This window comes from Esox lucius, chromosome 22 (assembly GCF_011004845.1).
Source record: "Esox lucius isolate fEsoLuc1 chromosome 22, fEsoLuc1.pri, whole genome shotgun sequence".
NCBI lineage: Eukaryota > Metazoa > Chordata > Actinopteri > Esociformes > Esocidae > Esox > Esox lucius.
The window spans coordinates 8,636,760-8,653,347 of NC_047590.1; the positions used below are offsets into that span (position 1 = coordinate 8,636,760).

At 43.6% G+C, this 16,588-nt stretch overlaps 1 protein-coding gene across 3 annotated transcripts in view; it reads right to left on the reverse strand.

Annotated features, from left to right (window-relative positions):
* Window positions 1-16,588, reverse strand: part of lrp1ba (low density lipoprotein receptor-related protein 1Ba) — a 146,185-nt gene that overhangs the window by 49,651 nt on the left and 79,946 nt on the right. For all 3 annotated transcript variants that reach the window (XM_020042497.3, XM_020042495.3, XM_020042494.3), the window contains exons 32-41: window positions 14,843-14,983; window positions 12,614-12,739; window positions 10,399-10,530; window positions 10,146-10,280; window positions 9,888-10,017; window positions 8,761-8,887; window positions 8,323-8,483; window positions 7,746-7,870; window positions 7,410-7,563; window positions 6,720-6,934 (exon numbers count right to left, since the gene is read on the reverse strand). In XM_020042497.3, the coding sequence (XP_019898056.3) occupies window positions 6,720-6,934; window positions 7,410-7,563; window positions 7,746-7,870; window positions 8,323-8,483; window positions 8,761-8,887; window positions 9,888-10,017; window positions 10,146-10,280; window positions 10,399-10,530; window positions 12,614-12,739; window positions 14,843-14,983 (1,446 nt within the window). The remainder of the gene's footprint in view (window positions 1-6,719; window positions 6,935-7,409; window positions 7,564-7,745; window positions 7,871-8,322; window positions 8,484-8,760; window positions 8,888-9,887; window positions 10,018-10,145; window positions 10,281-10,398; window positions 10,531-12,613; window positions 12,740-14,842; window positions 14,984-16,588) is intronic.

The window sequence follows — 16,588 nt, forward strand, 5'->3', positions numbered from 1 at the left end:
GCCTGGGCTAAGCTCCTCCTGCCTCTCGATGGGACTAAAGGCACCGCTGAATGATAACTGATTGGTCATTAGTAAGACGAAAGTAAATATTGCAGGTAATAGACGTTATATGGCAACAGAAGCTCTGCACATCTCCGTTAATATGAAATGTATTTTGACATTATAATGTTAGCAGAGCTGGCTAGTCAATTATGTTGAAGGATCAGGAGCCCAGAGGATAACATATCATAAAAACCTGTCCTTTAAGCTCAGTTACTGAGGCAGGCGAAGGGATGAAAGCAAAGGAAACAGGTGTATCTTGCAATCGTCTGTCACAGCCAGGTGCTGATGTATCGTTTTATTTAGAAAAAGGTTTTTGAGCCACTTTAAGTGTCAAATAACACATCATAATAATGTGTAGAACTTCTCAAAGGGTGTATGTAATACATCATGACAGGTCAACCATCAGAGGCCAAGTCTCTGAATGCTGCATTCATCGAAGATGGAGAGGGTCAGGCCATGGCTTGAGCACAAAGATGTGGTTAGAAGATGATAGATGTTAGCGATGGATTCAGCTGATGATCTTGTAGAAAACAAGTTTTGGAAACAGCCTGAGAATGAGTCTTAAAGCTGCTGGACACTGTGATGCACACCACAAATTTCACAAAAGTACCCAGTAACTCCTCAAATAATGTCCTAAAAAAAAATCAGGATCTGTGTAACAAAAATACTGTTATGGTGTCCATAAATACAAAAAAAATACAGAAAACCCGGTTGATTAAAAACTATTTGAAACACTTAGAAATAACAAGAATTTTACACATCCACACAGCTTTTGTTAATCGGCTGCTACTACCTAACCATGGCAAATCTAAAAGTGGGACGTGGGCCCTGGCCTGTGTGGGTCTCAATGAATTCAGGGACGTCTGAATTCAACTTCACAAAGAACAGACTATTATTTTAGACACCTTCAAGCTAAGTGAACTATCACCAGCTAGCTAACTGTATCTTGTGAATTAAAAACTAGGTCCCCCAATGTGCAATTGCAGATAATAACAATAAAAGAGGATAAGATGTTTTGGAAGCATATTTAAGCAATAAGGCGTTCCAATACATCATAGTTCATGGCAATTCTTATGCAAGATGCAACACGGAGAGCCTGGACACAGCCCTTAGCAGTAATATGGCTGTACATGGCCTTATCGCTATTATGAACCTGTTACCAATGCTATAACAGTTAAACGATTATTTTTCTTCATACCCCTGGGTATTCAGTCTCAAACAACATGACCTCCACCCAATCAGCTTTCAGTGTTCACACTGATTGTAATACGCAATAAATATCCATGTCCAGTCCCTATCAAGGGGAAAATGTTACAAGTCCTCACTAATTTGGGTATTATAATGCAGTTTTTTTTCCAATTCTGGCCTCAAATGTAAAGCTTGCATAGGACAGTGGTGCAAATTAATGTTTCTAGAATGAGACTGATGGTGTATTTTATATGATATGGTTTATGTGTATATACAGGAATAATAGGCATTTTTATATATATGATATACATTTTTACTATAAATATTCTGACATTTTGTGATGATTTTACAAATGGTAGAAATTGTTATGGTTTCTTGTCAGCACGTTCGGTCAATGTGCTTTTATATTTGATCAAAATATTTCTCTGGCTGAGCTCAAAGAGTTTACAAAATAATAAGTACATTTTCCTGTGTTTTTTCTGTCATTGTTGTCCAATAATACATATAATTCATATTTGTATTTGTTTGAAAAGAAGAATGAAACTGTCAAATAAAATGTCACAGTTATTTGCTGGCATTGTTTTAAATTAATATACAAAATTCATATTTGTGTGGGTTTGAAAATAACAAAAAATATTTGTGATTTGATTTAATCTCAACTAGAATAAGGCAGCACATTTTCACTTGTCAACTGTCCAAGTCATAGATGTGTAGCATTTTATGTTGAACCTGCTTGCTACAGCAGGATGTTTATTTAGTGGATTGTAATTGAAAGGTTTTCTCTTAAGTGCATGAAACAATATAGCAAACAAACATTTTAGAATAGATGGTTACTATCATAATTTAATATATGAGTCCACCTCTGAGCCCTCATCCTCTGCTTCCTCAATGGAAGACGTGACAGCGGGATTGAGAAGATCCTCGAAGTACTCCTTCCACCGCCCGACGACATCCTCAGTTGAGGTCAACAGCTGCCCACCTCTACTGTAAACAGCGTTGGTAGGGCACTGTTTCCCTCTCCTGAGGCGCCGGATGGTTTGCCAGAATCTCTTCGAGGCCAGCCGATAGTCCTTCTCCATGGCCTCACCGAACTCCTCCCAGGCCCGAGTTTTTGCCTCCACAACCACCCGGGCTGCAGTCCGCTTGGCCTGTCGGTACCCGTCAGCTGCCTCAGGAGTCCCACAAGCCAACCAGGCCTGATAGGACTCCTTCTTCAGCTTGACGGCATCCCTTACTTCCGGTGTCCACCACCGGGTTCGGGGATTGCCACCTCGACAGGCACCGGAGACCTTACGGCCACAGCTCTGAGCGTCCGCTTCGACAATGGCGGTGAAGAACATGGTCCACTCGGACTCAATATCTCCAGCCTCCCTCGGGATCCAGTTGAAGCTCTGCCGGAGGTGGGAGTTAAAGATCTCTCTGACAGGAGACTCGGCCAGACGTTCCCAGCAGACCCTTACAGTACGCTTGGGCCTGCCGAGTCTGTCCAGCTTCCTCCCCCGCCATCGGATCCAACTCACCACCAGGTGGTGATCAGTTGACATAGGGCCGCAGGTCAGATGAATCGACAACAAAGTCGATCATCGACCTGCGGCCTAGGGTGTCCTGGTGCCACGTGCACTGATGGACACCCTTATGCTTGAACATGGTGTTCGTTATGGACAAACTGTGACTAGCACAGAAGTCCAATAACTGAACACCACTCGGGTTCAGATCAGGGGGGCCGTTCCTCCCAATCACGCCCTTCCAGGTGTCACTGTCGTTGCCCACGTGGGCGTTGAAGTCCCCCAGTAGAACGATAGATTCCCCAGTCGGAGCACTTTCCAGCACCCCTCCCAGAGACTCCAAGAAGGTTGGGTTCTCTGCACTGCCGTTCGGCCCGTAGGCACAAACAACAGTGAGAGACCTATCCCCGACCCGTAGGCGCAGGGAAATGACCCTCTCGTTCACCGGGGTAAACTCCAACACATGGCGGCAGAGCTGGGGAGCTATAAGCAAACCCACACCAGCCCGCCGCCTCTCACCATGGGCAACTCCAGAGTGGTGAAGAGTCCATCCTCTCTCAAGGAGTGTGGTTCCAGAGCCCAAGCTGTGCATAGAGGTGATCCCGACTACCTCTAGTCGGAACCTCTCAACCTCACGCACTAACTCAGGCTCCTTCCCCGCCAGCGAGGTGACATTCCACGTCCCTAGAGCCAGTTTCCGTGTCCAGAGATCGGGTTGTCTAGGCCCCTGCCTTCGACTGCCGCCCGATCCTCTTCGCACCGACCCCTTATGGTCCCTCCTGTGGGTGGTGAGCCAATGGGAAGGCGGCCCCACGTCGCCCGTTCGGGCTGAGCCCGGCCGGGCCCCATGGGGGAAGGCCCGGCCACCAGGCGCTCGCATACGAGCCCCAACCCCGGGCCTGGCTCCAGGGTGGGGCCCTGGCTGCGCCATACCGGGCGACGTCACGGTACTCAAAATTTTATACATCATTAAGGGGGTTTTGAAATGTGTATCTGTCCAGATTATTTCATTGTTTTTGTTAAAGGGAAAATCCACCCTAAGGAATCCAAATCAAGAAACTCCTGTCAGTTTGGTGAAAGCATGTTCTACGAGGGTGAAAATATTGTTCCATATAATTTAAGCGGACAACCATAAAAGCACAAAATTGTGCAGTAGAGAATAGCATACTATTATACTCAATAATGCTTTTAAAACAATTGCCAGCCTTCACGACTGTCAAATCAACCAGTAGTCACACTGTTTAGTCCTATTTGTCTAGAACACATCCCTCTGTCTCAGTCATGACATTGACAAAGTATATATTTAGTTAAAATGGCCTCAAACTATACAGTGCTCTGTCTGATTACATTTCCTTTCTTGCTTCAACCAACACGACGTAAAGTAATGTCTCTCACTCTGTTGCTGCGTGTGGAATCACGTTGCCATAGCAACCGGATTCACACAGCTCTGAACTAGACACGTGACCTCTACCAAGTTGAAATTAGTTGAGGATGATTCACACTCCTACTGTGTATTGATAGTGTAGTCTGTTTAGACAACTCATTTGCATGCCGATTTTAAATTTGGTATTATTTTGTGGATGAATGTTTCGAGGCTAACTATATGCATGCAGCCTATTCTAGTGAGCTACACATTTTAAACCTGAAATACACGATACCAGAAGACGGTTTCCTTGCAACAAGGGGAGGAAATTAAGATACTACATCTGTTATGTTATAGCAGAACTGATTAAACCTGTCTGTGAAGTTTGATTTACAGCAGGGACAGAAGGTGCCATTGCATTGATTCCCGTTTGTAGGCCATCACACATTGAGTTGGTTGAAAGCAAAGAAGGAATTAACCCACTGTATCAAGTGGTCAGGTCCCAGCTTGTTGTACTGAAAATGCATGTGATGGTTTTTGGCTATCAGTTCGTCAGGTTTTGTTAGTTGTCATGTTTTGTGGTCTGTGTGGACACTAGGAGTTGCTAATTATTCGGGGAAAAGGTTAATGGGGATTGTTGTGACTACTGCAAATAAACAACTCTCAGGAGCACAATGCATTTATGTACAACCTACTATGACCAGTAGCAACCTATTTTATACAGTGTTACTTTCATCAAATGTAGTAGGACTAAATAATATTCAATGTATCGAAACAAAAATCAGTGTAACTGACAGCACATCTTGCTGTACAATGCAGTCTTTGATTTTCTTGCAACTTCTTACAGCAAAAAAAAATTAAGCGATAGAAATGGCAAAGGATCTGAGTTTCTGTCAGACGTAGAAGTACAAAAGAGGCTTGAGTCTGCCTCTAAATGTTGACATCAGTGGAACATGAAAGGCAGTGAGATTATGTGAGATCCCTCTGGTTCACATTCCAAGTAACACTTTGAGCTCTCGTCAATGGAGAGTTGAAGACCTTTGAAATTGGGAAAAAGAAACAGCAGCTTAACTTGCTCATCAGTCCTCTTTTTCATCTTTCTAAAGGCAAAGCAGAGAGGAAAAATCTACGATGCAGAAATGAAATAATGGAGGAATTCATTGTGAAGGGAGGTGAGAAAATTCCCTGCACCTGCATTACTACCTGGCCAGTCAACAAGAATGATGCCGTCATAACACATTTTGCCAATTACTTGTAATTACTACTTCTGATTATATAAATACTACATATTACTGGCTAATCTCTCTAGGACAGACAACAGGATAAGTAGGATAATTAGCGTCATTAGTTCTGGTGATTTAGACAGATCTTTCGAAGGTGGAAGCATCTTTCGGGGTTTACAGAACGGAAGTGACATTTAGATAGCCCGGATCATTTCTCAGGCATTGAGCCTTTTTGTTTCCAAACACTTCACTGAACACAGCGCTCAACGTAAATTTTTTTTTTTTTGAAACTTACTGGCCCCAAAAACAGTTTTACTGCCCCTCCTTCCAAACGTTTCAATTGATCAGCATTACAACATAAAACCAAATCATTTTGTTACTTAACATGATTCGTTATTTTTTAAGTGCAATCTGGATATTGGATATATCTGGATATTTAAAAAAAATAATCCATCACTTTTCTGATTTTATAAAGGAATAAAAAGATAACAGTCAACAAAACACAATCTCATTCACCCCAGGGAACAAGGCGACTGGCTGGTCCATCTTAGTTACTAGGTATGTGGTTGTTTTAGGTCGAGCAATCACCCAATGGGCATCTGCATTTAAATTCCTGACCAGTACAGTCAAGGGGACTAAAGACGGATTGCCAGCCACCCGCTTGGCTGTCATGCAGACCAGGTGCTGTTCGCTATTGGCATGGCTGGTCTGGGACTGTTTGCAAAAGTTGTCAGTGCCTTTGTAAAAGCACCCACATTTGTCTGCTCTGGCTGGAAACTTACAACAGACGACACAGTGCATCTGAGTTCCATCAAAGTCAAAACAGGTAAAAAAAATAAAATAAATCACTGCGCTAAAAACATTCGCTTTCGTCTGAGCTCGCAGGTATCCTTCGCCGACTTCTTCACTTGAGTGATTCACGCGAGGTTTTAAATGTTTTATTGAAAAACAATACCTCACAGCTCGACTCTTGACTGGCCAACAGCGCGTGCAAAGAGCTGCGAGGTAGTTATTTGTGCATGTGCCAGATTATGAAACAACTGGAGGATGTGGCGTAGTGTATAATGCGATTATCTTTCTGAATCTCAATTCGTTTTGCATCACCCCATCGGACAGTGACTTGCTAGTTTTATTAGTCCCAACTTGACTTTTACTGGCCCGGAGCCATCAGGCCATCGTTATTGTCAAGCCCTGGAACACATATAACCCCAGAATGTAATTGAGCATCTGACCAATTAAGTCAGACTTTAATCACAGGCTATGTTTAGTTTGTGTCCGGTGCTTTCAGCCAACCAAACACACCACACGTACTGTAGGTTTGTACATTTCAGCTTTTGGAACTCTGCTTTTGGAAAGTTGCTGGAAGTGTATTAATAATTCATGCTTAGGTAGACTTACTTTCAACGATCACCCTCCTGCCAGTCCAGTCATCATTGACAACCTGTATATTCCCAAAATGGACATCACTGTAGAAGATCAGGTTTGTGCCAGAGTCCTGTCGATGATGGAACGCAAGAGCGATGATGTTCTTGAAGTAGGCAGGGTTCTCATAGGGCCTGATGGGAGAGTTGAGGTCGCTGTCGTCTGACAGATGGACACTCCTCAGGATTGACCTGTAACAGGTAACAGCCATTTGCTATTCATACATCGTATGCACAGGTTGCACCTACGAATATCAAATAACTGAGAGAAAGACAGGACATACAACAGAGACAGACAGGACATACAACAGAGACAGACAGGACATACAATAGAGACAGACAGGACATACAATAGAGACAGACAGGACATACAATAGAGACGGACAGGACATAAAACAGAGACGGACAGGACATAAAACAGAGACGGACAGGACATACAATAGAGACGGACAGGACATACAATAGAATAGAGACAGACAGGACATACAATAGAGACAGACAGGACATACAATAGAGACAGACAGGACATACAACAGAGACAGACAGGACATACAACAGAGACGCACAGGACATACAATAGAGACAAAGAGGACATTCAACAGAGACGAAGAGGACATTCAACAGAGACGAAGAGGACATTCAACAGAGACGAAGAGGACATGCAGACCTCTCAGAGTAGAGAAGATAGCCGTCATACTGGCGACAGCTTAGGCCATCTTTATCCAGGTACCCGTGGGCACAGGAACACACTCTTCTCCCACTGCCCTGGTGGAAACACAACTGACTGCAGCCTCCATTGTTCCGACCACACGGGTTGGTACCTGTAAGTGTGTGTGTGGGGGGGGGGCAATGGCAGAGTCAAAGGTCCACAAAGGAGATGTGAGAAGCGCTTTTTTGTTCTCCGGTATGACATCTGGCCCCGTAGTATCACCAACCACAGGTAGGAGCAGGCCAAGTCGCCATCCATTACACATAATAAGGAAATCATCAATTAAGTTGAGACCTTTCTCCCGTCCATGGTTAAAGACTTCGACATCGTTCAGGTTGACCCCCAGGCCACTCCTCAGAGTCACAACCTCCGTCCCATCACTCTTGACCCCTCGCCGAATGGAGCCGTTGGCATGAGCCCTACACACGCACACCCACACACGCACACCCACCCACACACGCACACCCACACACGCACACAGCGGGAAGAGAAGTGCGTTTGACACCAGGTAACAGCGAGTTTGACATAGAGATAATCAATGTCCCTCGACTAATTAAAACGGAAGAACTCATTAAAATACACTAGACAGACGCTAAAATACGCCAGACAGCTGGTCTGACAGAAGGTGATGGGACCCAGCTACCCTTGCGGACGACATTGAGGTAGGTACACACAATTTAAATAGAGGGAAGGCGTCTTTTTCTCCATTCTCTTTTCTTTTTGTCAGCCAATTACAAAAGCGCCGCTGTAGATTGGTATTTAAAGTGACCTTGCGGGGCGGGTAGCTAATCCAACAAGGCTGGAGCAGCTGGCGAATGGCGCCTGTTTGGAGACTGTACTGTACTGTAACATTCATGAAAAAATAAATTACCTGTCAGCCCAGTATATGTAAGCCCCATAGACTGCCAGTGAAAACAGATTCGCCGCGTTGCTTGTTGAGGATGACAATACTATCTCCCGGTCCTCGCCGGTTTCAAGGCTGATCCGCTCGATCTTGTCGGCGCGGGCGTCGCACCAGTATAATTTATTTTCCTAGAACGCAATGTTGAGAAAAATAAACTTCAGCCATATCACGGCGGGGGTTTATCATATGGAAAGATAACACGGAGCACAGCGTAATGTCAGTCCAGCCAGGGGGAATCAGAGACAGACCGGAGAGCTGCGTCAGCACTCCTTAGGCCATTCCCGTTTACGGGCTCAAATACTATTTGCAATCAGGATGTCAGTGTCAGCTGGGTTGGGACCGTTACACTGGCTCCAACAGGCGTGGCTTGATTTCAAACGCAATCTGGGTCATTCGGTTACACACCTCATAGTCTATGGAGATACCATTGGGCCAGGTTACCGCGGTGTTGACCAGCACTATTTGGTCCGATCCGTCCAGCCGGGCCCGGCCAATGCAGGGGCTCTGGCCCCACTCAGTCCAGAACAGGAACCTGGGGGACCAGAGCATGTTACATAGAGTCCACGCACACTGACGCATGCAGCAGAGCCATAAAGGTTACCGCTCACTAATTGTGAACGAATGCACTGATTATGAATAATGCAAACTAAAACCTAATAGTATGCCCTGGCTCCACTGTCCTCATACACACTTAATTATCCAAGGGGGGGGGGGGGGCAGTTGTTGACATATTTCAAAGTCTATATTGGCATTAATTCAAGCAATCAGCGTGATTGCCACATTAAGTCATCTCTCTATACATGAACAGACCTGAGGGTAATACATGCATACAATGCTATGAAAAGTAGGAGTTAGATGGAGACAACATTAATTAGCCCAGCGAAGGTGAGGATCAAGCTGTGCCAACAGGCTCTCTCTCTCTCCCTTGCTCTCTCTCTCTCTCTCTCTCACACACACACACACACACACAAACACACAACCTCATTTGTACACACACCCCTCATACACACACACCCCACACTCAAACCTCAGAAACACACACACACAGGCACCCCTCACAAAAACACACACACTCTCTATGTCAGCAGACTGATCTTTATTCTCCTCAGCTGCTTATCCAGATTAATTAGCATCTCTCATCAGGGGATGAATCAATAGGAGAAGTGCCCTGCAGTCTAAGCTGAGGTTGACACGTGGACCTGGCTATTTCTTCACCTCCTATTAATGATTGAGGGCCCCAACATGTGAGACAGCGTTGAAAGATTTATGACTTCAGAGAGTGGGGTTTATCGTACAGCATTACTACTTCATATTGTGCTTTAGGTAAAGGGCGGACGGTTTGGATTTGATCTCCGGGCTTGCTTTATGTGAAACGTAGGTTTAGAATTATTTTGAACACACCAACATTACTTTAGGAAGGATTGTCATTCATGAACACAGTCTTTCAAATCAAGGGTCATTTCAGAGAATGTAGACAGGAAATGTCATTTCAGACACCGGGGGGGGGGACTGAAATGAAAGACTCTACACACCCTTTCACTGGATGAACAGCAATGGCTTTGGGCTGGTCGAGTCCTTCTGCGATCACCACTGCTCGGTACAAGCCACTGAGTCGGGCTACCTCAATAAGGTTGAAGCCATGGTCCGTCCAGTAGATGTTACCTGGAACACCACAAATGTGAAACCTTAAGTGTTCAGCCGGTGACGCGAACAAACAAAGCAATGCGTTACATTTCAGGTAAATCGGACTTAACACCAAACGCATTGTGTTAGAGGGTTGGGGAACCGACCTGCGATCCAGTCCACCGCGATCCCTTCCACACGCCCTATGCCACTAGTGACAATGTCCTCCTTCCAAGTCTGGTCTCTTTTAGTTCTGGAAATTCTGTTCAAGCCCATGTCTGTCCAATACAACGTGTCATTTCCTAAGGAACATCAGAGAAGATAAAAAAAAAAAAATGTTGGTCAATTATTCCCGGGCATGTTCTAACATGGGAAGAAAATCCAGGAGGGATTATAGTGAAATTACCACACCAGACTCACCCGCGTGGAAGTCAATCCCTACGGCCATCACTGAGCTGGTCACTGGCATCAACGCTTCACTGTGATCACTGGGATCCAGAGATATTCCCCTGATGCCCTCGTGAATTGAGTACATCAGGAAGGACCCGATGCCTTTGAGTTCAAACACAAACCCAAAACAGATTCACTTTAGCATGAATGGTACGGTACATATCAGATTGGCAAAGACTCCACGGCTTCAACCCAAAAATATCTGCGCTTCTAACCAAAGCCATACAGTGGATTTGGAAAAGTACTCAGACCAGTATCCACACTTAACTTTCTCCACATTTTGTTGTGTTAAAGACTGAAGTCATAACTGGTCAAAAAATGACATGAATCTACACAAAATATGTGTTTAATGGAAAATGGAAAAACTATTTCTTTATACATTTGTGCCAATTTATTGAGAGAAAACACAAATATCCCATGTACATAAGCATTCAGAACATTCAGTCAGTCCTTTGTGGAAGTGACTTAGATTACAGCCTTGGGTTTTCTTGGGTATGCCTCTCCCAGCTTTGCACACCTGGATTTGGGCAGTTTCTCCCATTCTTCCTTGCAGATCCTCTCAAGCTCTGTCAGATTTGATTAGGAGCTTCGGTGAAATGTGACCTTAAGGCCTCCCAAAAATGTTTCAATGGCATTCAAATTCAGGCACTGGCTGGTCTGTTCAATAGCATTCACAGATTTGTCCCCGAAGCCAAACAAGTGGTGTCTTGGCTGTGTGCTTCAGGCTCTTGTTGCGCTGAAAGATGTATCTTTACCACAGTCTGAGGCCTCTGAATCAGGTTTTCTTCAAGGACCTCTCTGTAATTTTGCTCAAATTATCCTTCACTCACTCCTGACCGGTCTCTGAGCACCTGCGGCTGAGAGACCTCCCACATAGCTCATCTTGCGTCACCTTAGAAACTGTATTTGTCAGATGAAATGCAGGAACTTGTTTTGCGAGCACACATTGGGTGGCTACAAATTCTTCACTCTTCTCTGGGTTAAGCTTTCTCTTCAGTCCAAACAGAATGATAAAACTATCAGAAGTTAGTCAGCTATATCTTACTTTGCCATAATTTGACTTATTCATCTTGTTGACAATGTTTAATAGGCTGAAGAAGTGTCTATGTAGTTATGTTGAGCTAAGCCAATGCTTGAATTCTATTTTTACTAATCAGACATGTTTTCCGAATGACAGATAATTAGAAGATGAAATGGCCTATGTAAAAGTAAATGCTGAGTGTACAAATGTTTTATCATAGTGTCAATGTCAGAAGTGAAACGTTTCGCCTCTCTCAGAAGTAAAACAGCAGTGTGGGACGAGCAAACTGAAAGTAGCAAGCACCCATGCATTAATTATTTGCATGTTTTGTTAATATAAGAGCTAAAAAATAAATAATGTGCTTTCCCCATTTTAGCTGTTGTTTTCTAAACTAAGCCATCTGATTGATGGTGCAACAATGCACAGCTGAGGTATAAGCTGCAAAATATTTTCAAAGTGCAACTCCCGGGTTTCCAATCATGATTATACCCACTTACAAGAATTAAGTGTGTCAAATATATAGATTACAGATACAAGCATGACAGGATTGGCAAACATCATTCTATCTCGGAGGTCTACGGAGAGTTCTTTGGACTTCATGGTTTGGCTTTTGCTCTGATATGGACTGTGAAGTGTGGGACCATATATAGATAGACAGGTATGTGCCTCACTAAATTATGTCCTACCAACTGAATTTGCCACAGGTGGACTCCAATCAAGACCTAGAGGACAATCTCAAGGATGATCAACGGAAACATGATGCATCTGAGTGTCATGATAATTGGCACTGAATACTTACGCACATGAATAGATATTATCAATAAAAAGGCACACATTTATAAAAGTGTGTTTATGTTTTTATGTTCATTATCGGGTATTCTGTTTAAATTGCTGCCAATTGTATTTTTTTTCTCCCCCATCAATTATAAATAAAACAACAAACTGTGCCGAAAATGAAGGGCTATGAATACTTTCCCAAACAACTGCAATTCACCAGCACTACGGGATCTGTGGAATTCACCTCGAACGTCAAATTAGATTCAAATCAGCTTTCAAACGCAGACGTGCTGTTTATTGACTACGAGTCCAACAATAGCTTCACGTCAGACCCAGTTCCCGCGGTGACCTTAACGTGTTCTGTTGCCTGTTCTTCCAGTGCAGTACCTTTGCATGACATGCGATCAGAGTGAAGGCTGTAGCCTGTGGTGCAGGAACAGCCACGTGTGCTGTCTGACGTCGGGAAGCAGAGCTGGGAGCAGCCGCCGTTGTTGACCTGACAGAGATTCCTCCCTACACAGCAGCGGAAACAGGGTAAGGATGAATACCACGTAACGCCGTAAACAAACGCGGTGCACCTGACACTACATTGTGGCCTGCATGTAGACACCATTATGCAGATCATAGTACACTGATGAATTCATCCCGGAGGCAACACGGTACTGACACAAAATGAAATTACTTTTATTCTTTAACTAAGCTAGTTTTTCGTAAACCAGGTACATAAATGAAACTATAAATTAAATTGACCAAATATAAGATTTGACCTTACAGTAAAACACGTTGGCAAGATTTCAATACAGACTGATCAGCCCTGGGTCCTGCCTTCAGTCAGACTCGACTTCCCATTTAGGACAGAAGTGATCGTGCTCCTCTGTCAATACGAGACAGTGGCCTTGCTATAACTCAGCCTAACGGTCTTGATGTTTTTCATGTAACATATTTAATGCTGGGATACTTCCCGGGAACAGTTGCAAAGCAGACTCGAGTTTCCCAAACCAATGGTAGTAGTGAAAAATATATCCATAGTTGTTGCTCTAATATCCAAGTACCTGGAAATCGCATGACCGAAAACAACCTGACGTGGAAGTATTGCTTTTCATCTGACTGATTGCATAAGCACAGTTCAGAGGTCTGTGACCTGTGTTTCTATAAATGACAACTAGTAATCCACAGAGGAATACGATACCGAGATGCAGCCAGGCACTAGGCTCACAGACTGCATTTTACCCAGAAACAAATGTTGGTCAGAAACAGACTAGAACAGCTACAAGGTCCCCAAATTAGGATGCTTCATCAGAGTGGTTCATGATTTTGTGAACAGAATGATAATAATAAACAGAGAATATATCTGCACAATATTATGCTGCAGTTTGTTTGTTTTTATTACTATGCATCACAGAAAGCTTGGAGAAAGTACCCAGCGTTTGTGGAAGAGAACGGGAGAGGCAGAGGGAGAGATGATTAGACAGAGGAAGAGAGGGTGAGACAGAGAGACTGAGGGTTAGATAGAGAGAGAGGGTTAGATAGAGAGAGAGGGTTAGATGGAGAGAGAGGGTTAGCTGGAGAGAGAGGGTTAGCTGGAGAGAGAGGGTTAGATGGAGAGAGAGGGTTAGATGGAGAGAGAGGGTTAGATAGAGAGAGAGGGTTAGATAGAGAGAGAGGGTTAGATAGAGAGAGAGGGTTAGATGGAGAGAGAGGGTTAGATAGAGAGAGAGGGTTAGATGGAGAGAGAGGGTTAGATAGAGAGAGAGGGTTAGATAGAGAGAGAGGGTTAGATAGAGAGAGAGGGTTAGATGGAGAGAGAGGGTTAGATAGAGAGAGAGAATGAGACAGAGGGAGAGAGGGTGAGACAGAGAGGGTGAGACAGAGTGAGAGAGACAGAGAGAGAGGGTGAGACCGAGGTAGAGAGAGTAAGACAGAGGGAGAGAGGGTGAGACAGATGGAGAAGGGGATAAGATAGGGGAACAGACTGACAGTAAGAGAGATTTTCATCAAGATTTAGAGAGAAATTGAAAGGGAGACAGAGACAGACTGAGACAGAGATAGACAGAGACACAGAGAGATATAGGCTAGTAGGGGAGACAAAGAGAGGGAGAGAGAGAGATGCTAAACAGAGAGAGAGGAGAGAGACTATGACTAATGAGACGTCTTGCTCCCATGTGGTCTCTGTCTAAAAGATAAATGAAGTAGCTAATTGGTCAGAGTGAGTTTGAGAAGGAAGTAAAAAGATGTACCTTTTAGACACTTAATTGCCATTTTTAATACTAACGGGGCGTTTAAGAGATCCAGTGTAATCTTGGTAATAGACCTGTCATTATTATGGATGATACTGCCAATAAGTACAAAACTGTCTCAAGACATTCTCGTGTTATTTCAGTGATGCAGTGTCACAATGTTGACTCATTGTTTTCAGTCAGGTGAATTTACCAGGTACCCTTCCTGCTGAAATATACATAGCAATAATGAAACATTTACGTGCATATTTCATAGAGGATCCGAGTACTTTATTTTGCCATAACTCGCTATATTTCTAGTCAAAAGGATCCAGCCAAACTACAAAACCAGGTGGGAAATAATGTGAGTAAAAGCATCAAGTAGCGGTCATTACAATACCTGACTGACTGTCTTTATCGTACATCTTCATGTGAACGATCCCTGTTGTTTTGTTGCGTAAAACCACAATGTCCAGCCCATCCGTTTTACGGACGGTTCCCACCTGGGCAAGGCTGTCATCTGCCCACCACAATTTGGCACCTGCAGAAATAAAATCAATGATCGTTGATGACTTAGTGGACAGATACATTGATTATTATACAGTTGAGCGGCTGTTTTAAACCCTGCATGAACCCTGACTTGCTGAAAACTGTGGTATATGACTTGGTAATCCATGGGGATCACAAAACATGTATTATTCCTGTTCTACTTGCATTAGTAACCAGTTCATAATAACAACAAGGCACCTCAGGGGTTTCTGGTTTTATTAAGACATAAAGCACGGGGGGGGGGGGGGGTACGGTATATGGCCAATATACCACGGCTAAGAGTTGTTCTTCGAGCGTTAAAACGTGTTGTGGTTTCATACCCAGGGTACGGTCTCAAGAACAATGCCAATCGGCCAATCAGAACTCATTCAAAGGACTCTGTTTATAATGTTGTGAACATGAACAGTCTCTCGGTAATGATGTATCGGTCATATACCACACCTATCAGAAACAGTGTGAGTAACTGAATATTAAACGGGTGCTCTATTTGTTTATAGTGCATGTTCACAGTGCACTATAAATATCAATGGCCATAAATAACACACTGAATTTTTTTCCACTCCTGACAAATGGGAATTAAAATCTTGCAGGAGCTGAATTATACTGTATGACCCAGAAGACATTGCTAGCTCTCACTACACAGTATTCCCCTGCTGTTCAGTACAGTAGGATCAGGCTGAACTCCTGGGATTCTAGTAATAGAAGGTAGAATGGGGGGGAGGGATCGTTGTAAAGGACGACCAGGCCTTTCTGAAGTGTTCTTCCTCTGAGAATCGGATGATAGGAGACACAGCGACAGGAGGTGAAGTTCATATCTCTACCCATGAGTCTCGGAGGTGCAGTGGCTCCATTGTAGAAACAGAGGAAATCAGGCCATTTTACTTTTTATAACAATGTTTCTGTTCTTGTCTTATGCATCAACCAATGTACTTTAATTGCACCCTTGACCGGAAAGAAATGATGAAATACATTTGGTCAGGAAAGAAACATTCTGTCTATGCAGGCATGAACCCAGTTCTAAGAAAACAGGCCCAGCTGAGATCGAGTCAGCAGACAGGGGACAAGAAGACGTCGCCTGGGCAGTCAGAAAACCTCAGAAGCTAGACCAATCCTTCATCTGCAGGCTGTTTCTTTTCTTCTTTTTTTTTTACCTGTCTCCAGGCTTAAGGGGGGTATAGTGCAGTACGCTTAGAAGATCATTCTTGGCTTTTCGCCTGCTGGACTACAGCTATCGACAAAGAACAGAATCTCCTCAAACGATTTGAGTATTGGAGAGCATACAGAAAGATGCGGTTAAAACCACAGGATAAAAAACGATTTTCTTTTGTTCTTGCTATTTTACATAAACAGTGCAATTTACATAAACAGTGTACTCTGCAGGTGAATTGCATCATAGGCTAATCAAACAGACTATTGATACAGTAGACAGCATCCAAAGAGACACTGATTTAAACCATACATTTAGAGTCAAAACAGAAGGACATCCCTGATATTGTTATTCCCTGCCTACATCCCTGGATGACAACTGACAGTCATTAATTACTAAAAGTAGTTTAATGGAGGCCTAAAACTAAACAAATAAATACAACTGAATCAA